At 56.1% G+C, this 12993-nt stretch overlaps 1 protein-coding gene across 2 annotated transcripts in view; it reads left to right on the forward strand.

The window, feature by feature from the left end:
• Window positions 1–3027: 3027 nt before the first annotated feature.
• Window positions 3028–12993, forward strand: part of BMP8A (bone morphogenetic protein 8a) — a 30242-nt gene continuing 20276 nt past the window's right edge. For both annotated transcript variants that reach the window (XM_042949077.1, XM_042949076.1), the window contains exon 1: window positions 3028–3361. In XM_042949077.1, coding sequence (XP_042805011.1) covers window positions 3028–3361 — 334 coding nt within the window. The remainder of the gene's footprint in view (window positions 3362–12993) is intronic.

Here is a 12993-nt window from a genome sequence, read left to right on the forward strand (position 1 = left end):
GACTGTGATAGGCCTGTGCTAAGTGCTCCGTGTACAAGCCAGCTACTATGACCCCCATTCACAGATGAGAAACAGCCTGAGAGGTTCAGTAACCTGCCCAAGGTCACAGCGTTACCAGGCGGCTGGGAAAGCCCTTGTTTGACACTATCTCTCAAGAAATCTTCCCCCCCTCAGTTCCCTTCCAGGGCCGGAGTTCCAGGATTCCACTCACATCCCCACCCCCACTTCCCAGCTCCTTGTCCTCTGCCCATCCGGGCACTTTACCGGGCCCTCGGTGGGAGCACAGCCTTCCTTCTGCCTCCCCTTAAGACTGTATATTCATCAGACTGTCGCCGCTGTTGTGGGGGGCCCTTGGAGGCAGGGAACCGTCAGCTTCATCTCTGGCTCAGGGCAGAGCACAGAGCAGCCCACAGTGGTTGCCGCTGAACTGAATTTCAGGGAGACACCATTTGGAATGACTGAAACCTGATGTTTAGGTTTATGGGAATTTGAGGCCTGTTGTTTAAAGAACACAGCTATCTCTGCTCATCCTTAATTGAGATCAGTGATTCCTGTTATAAGAATCCGCCCAGCCCTGGGCTGCTTACAGTCTAGCTGGAAGCCCAGTGTTGCACAATACACTACCTGAGGACTCCAGGCTAGATCTGAGGACCCGGAGGATGTGGTGTGAACTCAAAGGGGAGTGCAGAGGGCTGGCCAGAGAAGGACAGTGAGGAGGACAGGAGATTCAGAGACCCTGAACTAGCCTGACACAGGGATACCCCCTTGACCCTGCCCCTGCCCCAGTATGCACTCACCAAGCCCTGGGGATGCAGCCTGCTAAACAGCTTCTCCTCTGCCCTCTACCCCGTCACCGGAAAGGATCATGGTCATTGCCCACCCCATTACTGTACTTGCCTCCATCTGTGGGCCCTGACTCTAATCTTCATCCCTGCAATCCATGTTCCCCTCTGCAGCGGACTCTGCCTTGGGCACTTTCAGTGGTGAAGCTGCCGCATCCTTATGGGGCTTATAAGCAGTGCGGAAATTTACCCGTTGGAAAAAAAGGCAGACTAGGCATGGGCTTAAAGCACCAACAAATGATTGGTTCGATTTAGAATGTGAGAGAAAAGTCTTGATTTTTTTAAAAGTTTGAAGTGATGATGGGAATCTTTAAAGTTCGGTGGACTTCTTGTTTCTTTTGAAGTTTCGTATTGAATCCACACTGGGGCCACCATAACCATCTGTTGTCCGGAGTCCTCATCTAGTCTCCCTGCAAGGTCCTTTGGGTCCGTATCTTGCCAGCCACTCAAGCCTCACCCTCACCCTGGCCATTTGTTTCCCAGGCTTTCCAGGCTCCACTGAACAGCTCACCTGCAGGGGAAGTCCCTTAACTTCCATGTGCCTCAGTTTCCTCATCTGTTAAAAGAGGGGGTTGAAACGGCATCTACTCTATATGTGCAAGCATTCAAGAAGTGACGCAGACCTTGCCTGGCACATGGTAAGTGCTAAGTGGTACCTGCATTATGCTCCCTGGAGTCCTGTGGCCTCGACACCAGCTGTTTCCTCTGCCTGGAAACTGCTCTCCAGCTCTCCCTCTGCCCTTTCCTGTCATCCCAGGCCGATTCCTTCCAGCCTTCCGAGCTCAGTCTAGGTGTCACTTCCTCCCAGCTCACCGCCTTAGCCATAGATGAATCAATGTAGTGAGAGGGCGCCCAGGAGGAGCCGAGTGTGCAGAAGGGGGCTGAGTCAATAACGAGTTTCCGTGTAGAGTCTTCTTTCTCTTGCAAGCCTCTGAAAGCCGCGACAATTAAGACGCGTAAAGGGCGGCTCCCGGGCGCTCTGGAAGGGCCCCAGAGCTCCCTGGCGCAGTTGGAGGCGGATGCGCGTCTCCCTCCTGCGGGAGGCGGGATCAGCACTGAGGGGTCCCCAGGGCACACAGCGAGAGCTGGCGGTGACAGTGCGGTCGCCGGAACATGGGGGAATGGGGGGTCTCGCCTGGGGCGCTAGCCAGGAGCACGCGGGAACCAGGTGGGTGGCACGCACGCTGGGAGCAGAGACTGAGCAGGTGTCGCGAAAGAAGCCTCCAATAGCGCGTGCAAAGGGACAGCGGGCAAGGAGCCGGGTGGCCAGCGAGGAACTGCGATGGAGGCTGATGGCAAAGGAACGCGTCTCACTCTCCGGGCACGAGTGGCACCTCGGGGCCTCTCTACCTCTAGACCCTACTGAGGCTTTTCTTCGTGTCTCGTGGAGCGACATTCCGCGCACTAAGGCGGGACTGCGGGGTCACTCCAATGGTGGGACGCAGGCCCCGGATCCCGCCCGGTCGAGAGTGCTGGAGGACACGCCCTGCGGGAGCACAGGGCCCTCATTTCTCCCGACTGCCCCGCTACCCTCGTGTCCCCAGGCCGAGGCCCCCCGCCCGCCCGACGGTGCCGGCTGGGAGGGGAACCCAGCACGACCCCGACGACCCGGCAGCTGGACAGGGGACCCCTCGCCGGACCCGCCCACCACCGAAGAGCGGACAGCATGTCGGCGTCACCACCACCTGCTGCACCACCCGCGCCCCACCGCCCCTTCCCCCTGGCTTCGGTCCGGCGGCCTTGGCCCCGCCCCGAGCCCCCATTGGTCGGGAGCGGAGGGGGCGGGGCCCGACGGCGGCACGCGGGGCCCACGGGCGGCGGAGGCGGGCGCGCGGCGCAGACCGCAGCTCCAGCTGGAGAGGCGCCGTCGGATTTGCGTCGTCCCGAGCGCAGACCGGAGCTCGCCCGCCGCCCCTGCAGCTAAGCGGGCCTCGGCAGCAGCCGACTGACGGCTCGGCCACCACAGACAGATTGGCCGCCAGCCCCCAGCTCCCGAAGGAGCCCCTGCCGCGTCCACGCCGCCCGAGCCCAGCAGGTGCTGGGAAACCGCAGGCAAGCGCGCCCCGTGCGGCCGACCCCGAGCCCCGCCCGCCGTTCGCCGTCCGCCGTCGGGGCGGCCGCGGCCCCGGTCCCCGCCCGGCCGCGGAGCGGATGCGCGCCCGCTGAGCGCCTGCCCGGCCCGGCCATGGCCGCGCGCCCCGGGCCGCTGTGGCTCGTGGGCCTGGCGCTGTGCGCGCTGAGCGGCGGCGGCCCCGGCCCGCGCGCCCCGGCCGGCTGTCCGGCCCGCCGCCTGGGCCCGCGCGAGCGCCGCGACATGCAGCGCGAGATCCTGGCGGTGCTCGGGCTGCCCGGGCGGCCCCGGCCCCGCGCGCCGTCCGCCGCCTCCCGGCTGCCCGCGTCGGCGCCGCTCTTCATGCTGGACCTGTACCACGCCATGGCCCGCGACGACGACGAGGACGGCGGCCCCCCCGAGCGGCGCCCGGGCCGCGCCGACCTGGTCATGAGCTTCGTCAACATGGGTGAGTGAGGCCGTCGGGGTGGGCGTCCGGGGCCCCGGTGACCGTACGACCAGACCACCGGGTGGACGCGCGGGTGCGGACGGGTCCAGGGGACCGCCTTGGCTGGTGCGCGCCCCTTTGATCGCGGCCACGCCCCCACAGAGGGCTGGGAATGCGGAGCTCAGGGCGGCCGAGTCCAAGGGCTGTGGGCCCCGCTCACTCCGACAGACGCGGATGTGAGTCCCAACGATGTGCGCGTTCGTCCCGCCCCTGGAAACACCCAAGGGTAGGAATCATCTCATGTCGGGTGGACCGGGCAGTGCCAGGAAGACAGTGTGGTCCTGGGGAGACGGATGAGTAAACAGGCCGGGATGCTGCCACAGTGATAAGGGCAGTACTGGAGAAAGGGACAAAGTTCAGCGTGGAAAGCCCCGGTGACATCATCAGAGTGCCCAGAGCTGAGATGAGAGCCCAAGATGTCATGAGTCCACAGCAGCCCGTTCCCTGGTCAGAGCCCCAGCCCCTGTAGGTGAGGGTGTGGCTGTCAGGGCAGGGGGTGGGGAAGGAGTGGACTCTGAGCTCAGTGGGGCCGTGGGCGGTCTTGTCACCCTGAGCGCAGCACCTGGGACGTGGCTTGGCATGCTGTGAAGGTCCAGGCTGTGGAAGGACATGGTGGGCAGCTCGGACACCCCTCCTTCTCCCACACAAAGCCCAGCCCTTCCTCTCTGCAGAAACTCTGTACAAGTCGTGGAGCCATTTATGGTTAGTTTTCAAGATGTCTTTCCTATTATTAAATGCTCTTTAATCTGCAGTCCTGACTATCTGTCCCCTATCCGCTTTGCCTCCTGTCTGTGGGGTCAGGGCTGGAGCAGACACCAGACTGGATCTGGGGGCGCAGGGACTACAGCTCAGGCTTAGATGGGAGAAGACCTTTGCCAAGGCCAACAGCCTCCCTTCACCCACAGCGTCACTCTTGACCTTCCCGACAGCCCTGTTACCAGACATGATCTTCATCCCCATCTCCCCGATGAGGACTTTGAGGCTCAGAGAGACAATGTTATGCCCAAGATAGCACAGCCTCTCTGTGGCCCAGTCAGGACAGGAGGTAGCCCTACATCCACCTCCTCAAGGAGCTGATATTTCTTTCTCCTGTCAGGAGGGCAGGCTTTCAGGGTGTAGAGAGCTTCCAGAGGGGTTTAGGCAGAGAAACCCAGGGGATGGAGCAGCGGCAGGTCTTGTGGGGTCTTTAGCCATTTGCTTCCTACACTGGGGCAGACCGAGGGGACAGCCAAGGAGGCCTCTGTCCCCCCCCAGCCCCGAGCTGGTGGATGCCTGAGGTGAGGGAACAGCAGGAAGCGGCTGTTAACCTCTGCTGAGAGCCCGGTGCCAGGCACAGGAATTGGGCCAGTGAATGCCACCTTCCTGGTTAGAGGGCAGGGTGGGGGACGCGGGATAATGGAGACCATGTGTAAAACTGAGGCCTGTCCTCAGAACAAGCTGACCTGGGGCTCAGAACCAAGAGGGGCTGTAGATACAGTTATCCTGAGAATGGACCCCATCCATTAGTGAGTCACTGCCCGGCCAATGTCCTGCTTCCCCAGCATCCCATGGTCAAGGCGCACACGGCCTTGGTGGGAGCTGCTGTTGTGAATCAAGCATCACCCTTAGTTCAGACACATCTGATTCCTCTTGTGCCTCTGCTGTGTAGTCTTAGGCACGTCCCTTGTCCTCTTGGAGCCACAGATCCTCCTTGTAAAGTGGGGCTCCTAGAGATCAACGCATCGTCAGGGTTGTTGTGTGTTCAGCTGATAGATGGGAGGAACAGAAAATCATGCCTCTGGTCGGTGAGCCTGGGCCTGGTTGCTCCCGACTCTGGTCCCTCCCAGCTGCTGGCCAGCCTTGGTTGGATGTGTGGGAATGTCCCACACTTCTTTTTTTAACGTTTACTTATTTGTTTTGAGAGAGAGAGAGAGAAAGAGAGGGGGGGGGGGGAGAAGGGGGAGGGGCAGAGAGAGAGGGAGACAGAATCTCAAGCAGGTTCTGAGCTGTCGGCACAGAGCCTGATGCGGGGCTCGGACTCACGAACCATGAGATCATGACCTGAACCAAAATCAAGAGTTGATGCTTAACTGACTGAGCCACCCCAAGCCCTTTTCATGGGCTCAGAGAGGTGAAATGGCCAGTCCAGGGCCACACAGCGCATCCATGACATCATCCAGGGGCTGTGGATTCCAGATGCCAGCTTCTTCCCACGCCATCTCTGTGTGTTTCACGAAGATCGAAGGCCTCTGACGCTGTGGGATTAACAAGCAGATCTTTGTTCAGTGGAAGCCCGGTCTGTGGGCGGGCCCAGCCAGCTGTCAGAGGGCCTCCTTTATTCTGATGTGCTAATTGCACTAGTACAACTCCTTCAATTTGAGTAGTTTTAACTGGTAATTACCTGGGCTGTGGGGGCGGGGGGATTAGACACCTACCAGGATTCTTTCCTTGTTTGGAGGCCCAGGCCCCAGGCCCCTGAACCACCACTGAGACTAATAGCAGAGTCGCTATGGTGTCAGCACCCACGCCCAGGCTCCCACACCTGTTGCCTCCAGCTCCACCTTCTGTTGGCCTCATCCGGGTCCTGAGAAGCCAGACCTGCTGCCTGCTGGGCCCCTGACCGTCCATGGCAGCCTGTGGGACCCAGAGACCTCTAGCCTCCCACAGGCCTCTGTGCCCAGGCAGGTGCTGTAGGAAGCCCATGTCATGGCTGACAGTGTCTCTTTAGGGAGGCCAGGACTATGGTCAGAGCTGGGGCCCCTGCCTGGCCTGTCAGTGAGTCTCCACCTGTATGCTCTTGGCTGCCCTTGGTCAGGACACGGTAATGGGGGCCGATACCTGTCCTGGGTGTCCCCTGTGCTCACGGAGAGGAGAGGACTGAGCTGGGAGGCAACACCCAGGTTCTTATACCGCCTGGGCTCGCCACTGAATCCTTCCTGTCCCAGGTCACCTCCCTTCCCTCTCTGGGCCTCTTTTCTCATCCAGTCCACAGCGATGGTGTCAGAAAACACAGGGCCTCCCGGCCCTGACCCCGTGGTTCCGTGTTGAAGGCACCTCCTCATGGCACCACCCCGTCCCCTGGGCTGGAGCGTGGGTCTGACTGGCTGCTCCCTGGGCGCCTCGGGCTGGCCCAGCCTGTGGGGAGGGAGGAATGAGGCCAGAAAGACCAACTCCGCACGTTGGTCCTGGTCCTTCTCGACCTCGAGCCGCTGGGCCAGCAGATGCCGTGTTCCAGGTTGAGAAACTGAGGCACAAACAGCCCTAAAGGCAGAGGTCTAGCCAGAAATGCATCAAGCCATCTTCACTTTTGTCGAGACCCTTCTCTGAGCAGACTAATTTATTCCCGTGCCTCAGGCAGCCGAGGACAGGGGGTGTTGACCTGAGGCGCTGGATTTGGGAGAGGCAGGGCTGAGTGGGAATGAGGGACCTGGCCCACGTCCCGCTCAGCCCTGTGACCTTGAAGGTACTTCCTTTGGTTCTTTACTAGGGAACTCTTTCATTTTTCATGAATTCACTCAACAGATAGTCATGTGGTACCTGCTCTGTGCCAGACATAGTTCTTTCTAGTTCCTGGGATAGGACAGTGAGCGAAACAAAGTCCCTCCCCTTGCGGAGCTGGCCTCCTAGTGGGGAGCAAGGAATACTTAAGCCACAAAGATGGTTGTCTAGACCACTGGTCTAGACAGTGACTCCCCCCCCAGGGGGGCTCTGGAGCCCAGGAGCGATGGACAGTGGGAGGGCAGACAGGACCCGGGTGGGGGCTCTGACCTGGGACGCAGACAACATTTGCATCTTGATGCCACCACTGAGTCTCAGTGTGATCTGGGCTCTCCAGGCCACCTGTTAGAGCCTCAGTTTCGTCCTCTGTAAAATGGAGACACTCGTGTAAAATAGCCCACCCTGCAGGCTGTTCAGGGAGTGTGTAAGATGGCACCTGGTGAGGACCCTGTGCTCAGAACCTCTGAGTCTGTCTCTTCATTTGCATCACACTTAAGGTCACATCTTTGTTTTGAAAAGAGGAGAGTGAGGCTCAGAGAAGTTAGGTGGTTTTCCCAAGGCCACCCAGCAGGTCAGCTTCCTGTCTCCTCTGCTCTTCTCCTACATAGACACTGCCTCTCTGCCCAGACCTGGGCCTGGCCCACCATTAGGTGCAGTAAGTATTGCCGAATTGGACTGTCTTTGAATGTATGTTATAAACTGAGAATCCTGTTTTTAAAGTGGTTTTATTGTTTGGGGATTACAAAATAAGATATGCTCATGATACCCTTCATACCACATTGAAACTTGTAACATGGGTGCCCCTGGGCATCCTTTTCCCACCAGCCCAGTGCCTCCAGGCAGTCACTTTTTGATTTCTATCACAATGCATTCATGTCACCTCTCTTTGGTCCGCTTATACTCGAAGCCCTACTATATATACTTTTAAGTCTAGTCTTTCACTTAATATAATTTTTTTGAGATTCATCCCTGTTATCTTCCTGTCTTTAGTTCTTTAAGTTTTTTTGTTTTTTTTTTTAAAGTAATCTCTACATCCAGGGTGGGGCTCGAACTCATGATCCCAAGATCAAATCAAGAGTTGGATCCTCTGCTAGTGAGCCAGCTGGGCACCCCTGTAGCGCTTGTTTATAATTGAATTGTATTGCATTCTGCAAGTATACCACATTTGTCCATTTTTATTAGTGGATATTGAGTTGTTTCTAGTTTGGGGTTATGAATAAAGGTGCCCAGAACGTGCTCACGTGGATGTATTGAGCCTATATTTTAATCCTGGCTGTCCCACCTGGGAGCTGTGAGATGCTAGACAGGTTCCTGTTAAAGTCTCTGAACCTCCTTTCTTCACCTTTAAGAGCAGGTGAATGAGGCCTATTCCCAGCACTGTGAGGGGAGGCTAGCAGACGCTGGCAACAGCAGGAACTTAACAGAGAACTCTGTTACATTTCACCTGTGCCTTTGCTCCTTTCATACCCTGTGCATAGAACATCCCTGCCTCCACCTCTTAAAGGGGCAGGCAGGAGTTTCCCACCTCCACTCCTCTTCAAGAGACAGGCTCCTTCTCTGATGAAAGTCCCACCCCCCCATCGTGTGTATTTCTCTTAGGATTTGAGTCACTTTCTGCCAGTCTCATTCAGGGCCATGTCTCGCCCCTATTTTACTCCCTGGGAAACCATGAACGACCTGAGAACAGGGACAGATCTGAGTCTTTGGGGCACCCCCACCCCGTGCACCCCATCCCCTGCATGGCAGGCACTCAGGGCAGACTGGCAAGGTTGAGGGAGGACGATCACAGCTGGAGGCAGGGAGCTGAGAGCAGGGGCAGGAGCCTGGGCCTGGTCGGTGCAGCAGAGCAGGGCCGCCCTCACTGTCTTTGTGGAGGCTGACAGCGGGTTTGGCATCTCCCTGGGCGCTTCCTGGGACCTCCAGTGCCCCCAGGGCCTTGCCTAGAAGAAGGTGGCTTCAGCAGGCATTCTCAGGGGGGCCCCCATTGACAGGAGAACCTCTTTGACAGGTGACCACCCCCCATCCCAGTATCACCACTTGGAGGGAAGCTAGGGCCACTCATTGTACCTCAGCGGCAGGTCTGAAAGTCCACACGAAGGGCCCTCACCTGACGTGCGACCCCTGGCAAGTCTTTGGCCCTCTGGGCCTCAGTTTCCCCATGTCTGCAGGGTTGCCCTGGAGGCCTTCCAAGCTCTGACCAAAGAATGTGCCCACCCCTGCCCACTGATGGGGGCTCCTCCAGGGGTGAGGCCCAGGGCAGGGAGGTACACCCAATCCATCTCCTTACAGAAATCCATTCCCTACGGGAGAGAGGGATGTGTCACTGTGACCGCATCTTTCCGGAAAAGTCCCACAGTTCAGTTCTTCCCCGGGTTTGCACTGGGGAATCGTATCCTTGCTCAATCTCCTCGGATCTATTTTTGGCCTTGACAGACTTGATGTGGGGGAGTGTGTGGGTGTTCCCTTTTAATTTGGGGTCTGAAGCCGTCGGAGGCCTGGACCAGCAATCATGAGTGCAGAACCATTTATGGAAACAGCTCTTGAAAAAAGTCAGTAATGAAAACTGACTAAAAATACCTTAGAAATGGAGCTTTGGCCTCCTCTGGGAAGCACCGAGATTTCTGGGTGGGAGGAAGAAGCCCTTCAGCTGCAGACTTGGTAGGTGGTCCATTCTGCAGCCCCTTGGTGGGCCTGCACCGGCCATGGAGACCTGGGTCTTGTTTTAGGTCTGAAGGGGCAGGGGCCCTCGCCCTTGTCACAAGCAGGACCAGCCAGACAGGACCCACACATCTGCCTCTGGGACCCTGGGGAGCCTGCCCTCCCCCTTAGCAGCCTGGCCATGCAAAGGGGGGCCAGTCCCAAGGCAAAGTGACAATGTGAGTGACTTCTGATGGAGACACACTGTGACACAGAGGCCACTCCAGACCGGCAGCATGGCCAACCCAAGGGGCAGCGGCTGCTGGATGCTGAGCCGCTGTCCCGGAGACCTTGGGAAGAACCAGCAGACACATCCCCTCTCTGGGCCCCCAGAACACAAGGAGCTCAGTGGAAGTTCACTGAGAGCCTCCCGTTTCCACCCCACATTGTGCAGTCCTGCCCTCAATTGTGCACCATCCAAAAGGGCACGTGGAGCAGAGATGGGGACCCCTGGGACTGGGGAAAGGGAGAGGCCGGCAGGCTGATCTGTGTGGGGTCGGAGCAGGACGAGAGGAGAGTGGCCTTTGGACCAGGCGGGATGGGGGCAACTCAGGAGAGAGCGCTTTGGGGAGGGTGTCCAGGGAGGGTGTTTGCAGCCGGAAGGCCGAGGAGGCCATGAGGTTGGGCCAGGTCAGCTCAGGGGGTCCTGGAACCAGAGCTTGGGCTCCTCCCAGGGGCCCTGTGGGGCTGGGGAAGGGTTTGAGGGCAGAAAGGTCAGATTTCTTTTTTTAATAGCTACTCTGAGCTGAAGGATAAAGATGTCTTTTGGAGTCTTACTATTTGGTCAGAAACAAGACAGATTTAGATCATCCGGATACCTCTAAATTTTGTCTAAGTCACAAAAATACCCAAAGTTTTTGTTGGTGTTGGGCTGGTGGACTCAGGGTGAGGCATCTGGAGATCTAGTCCATGAGTGGTGAGTGCAGAGCCTCAGACTTAGAATGTATTTGGCGACCGTGGTGGTCAAGGACATCTCCTGCACACAGTGGGTCTTTCCCACAAATGTGGAGAGCAGGGGTCATTTTATCAGAGGCTGTAGGAGAAGACCACAGATCCAGGAGTCCTGTGATTGTTTATTTTCCTGGAGCCACAGTAATGGAGTTAAGAAAGTAAAGTCTTTGCTTTCCCACGTAGAGCTTTGCAGAAAATAAGGTACCTGTGGAAACAGGGCTGGCCTTGTCCATCCCCAGTGGTGGGCCCATGCCTGCCAAACCTCGATGGAGGTGCCTCGATGGAGCTGGCTGTCAAGAGCCTCTCTTGGCTGCTGGCTTCCAATCCACCTCACAGGGCCGTGGACTATCATAGCATCAAGAACTGGTGAGTTTTATCAAATTCTTCCCAGGTCACAGAGCCTCTTTGAATCCCTGGACAACACCTTAATCAACGAATCCATTAGTATCATTGGTAATAATACATATTGACACCATGTTGTCCAATTGATCTGCACAGAAATGGATATCACTTCTGTAGTATTCTTCTCCAAAATCCATAACTTCAGTCTAACGGGAAAGCATCAGGGGCACATGGGTGACTCAGTTGGTTAAGCATCCAACTTCAGCTCAGGCCATGACCTCACAGTTCGTGAATTCAAGCCCTGCATTGGGCTCTCTGCTGCCAGCACAGAGCCCGCTTTGGATCCTGTGTCCCCCTTTCTCTGCAGCTCCCCTGCTCTTGCGTGCTCTGTCTATATCTCTCTCAACAATAAAGATTTTTTTAAAAGGAAAGAAAATGTCAGATAAACCAAAAGAGCTAGCCAGCACTCTTTAAAAGTGTCAATGTCATGAAAGAAAAGCAGAGTCTTAGCAATTGTTACAAATCAGAGGAGACCCAGGAGACCTAACAATTGAGTGCGATGTGGGACCCTGGGTTGAAGTCAGGTACACTTAAACGATGAATAGTGGAAAACCTGGCAAAAGTCTAGAAAAGACTATAGTTAATAGCACTGCGTGATATCGGTTTTGTGGTTTTGGTAATTATGCTACGGTCTGATTACGTACAATGTTATCATTAGCGGAAGTCGAGTAAAGCGTGTAGGGAAAGTCTCTGTACTATTCCTGCCAAGACTTTTCTCTAAATCTAAATCATCTAAAATTATTTCAAAATAAAGTTAAAGGCATCAAGTGACTCACACGCCCCTCCCTGCGTTTTCCCCAGTCCCATCCTGGTCTTGACGTCCATCACAGCTGGTCACATACAGTCGTCTTGTTTGCTGCCCACCTTCCCTGCAGCCCTATGAGCACCATACCCTCCATGGGGGCAGGTCACCCTGTCTCACTGCCTGCAGCCTCCCCATTGCCGTGCACAGCGCCTGCATCCAATAAGCCCTGTTTCCAAATGTGTCGAGTAAATGAATACATTTTCCTGGATGTCACCAGGAAAAATGAATGGAAAAAGTGAGCGTTTTTAGAAAGCCTCCTGAGCATGTGTAGTCAGGAGTCCTCTCCCACAGGCCCAAAAGTGAAATTATGGGAACGTTAGGAATCCCTGGCCCAGATGTTGCAGATCGGAGAAATAGTTTACTTCCCAGAAAGCTTGCTGCAGGCATCAGTGATCCCCCTCAAGGCCACCACAGAGAGATGATTCCTGGCAGGACATATCTCATGTGGCTGGGGTCCAGCACCCCCTGCCCCTCAGCCTGTCCAAATCTGCCAGGGGACCGGGAAATGAACTTCCCAACCCTGCAAGCAGTAGCAAAAAAAAAAAAAAAAAAAAAAAATTACTGGGAAAACCCAAGAAATCACGTTGTACGGACTTGGCCTTTCCCATAAATTCCCTCTGCAGACTATCAACGAGAGCAGGGGTGTGGGAGGCAGCAACAGGCCACTTCCAACTTGATTTTTGTGCCATTCTTTCAACATCAGATGGCGGAGGTCCACCCTGATATAGTGGAAGGAGCCCAGATGGGAGTCAAGACCCTTGGGTTCCCTCTCTCTGTGTGTATAAAAGTAGAAGGACAGTGTGTGCAGTGACCTCTGTCCTTGGAGCTCTGGTGTTCTGGACTATACAGCACATTCATAAAGGGTCAGTTTCTGCTTTTTGCCCGAGCCAGAGTAGCCTCAGTGGTGATTCTGAGGGGCTGCCTCTCTATGCCTGGGCATCTTTGGGAGATTCCAGATTCCCCAAGGGGAAGTGGAGGCTGGGCAGGAAGGTGCACTATGAAGGAAATGCTCCTGAATAATACGTTAGAGGCACTGCCTGGACAATAATAACCAAGTACCTGCTGCAGTAGCAAACACGGCCTTTTGCGGTTACATTTGACCCTGGATCAAATGACCATTTTGCAGATGTGGATACTGAGGCGAGAGGATCAAGTACCTTGACAGATCAGGCAGGTGAAAAGGAGGCAGCTTAATGCCATCCAAATGCGTTTCAGTTGAATTGACATATTTTTATGTTGTATAATCTTTTATTTAGAAGAA

This window comes from Panthera leo, chromosome C1 (assembly GCF_018350215.1).
Source record: "Panthera leo isolate Ple1 chromosome C1, P.leo_Ple1_pat1.1, whole genome shotgun sequence".
In the NCBI taxonomy this organism is placed as follows: Eukaryota; Metazoa; Chordata; class Mammalia; order Carnivora; family Felidae; genus Panthera; species Panthera leo.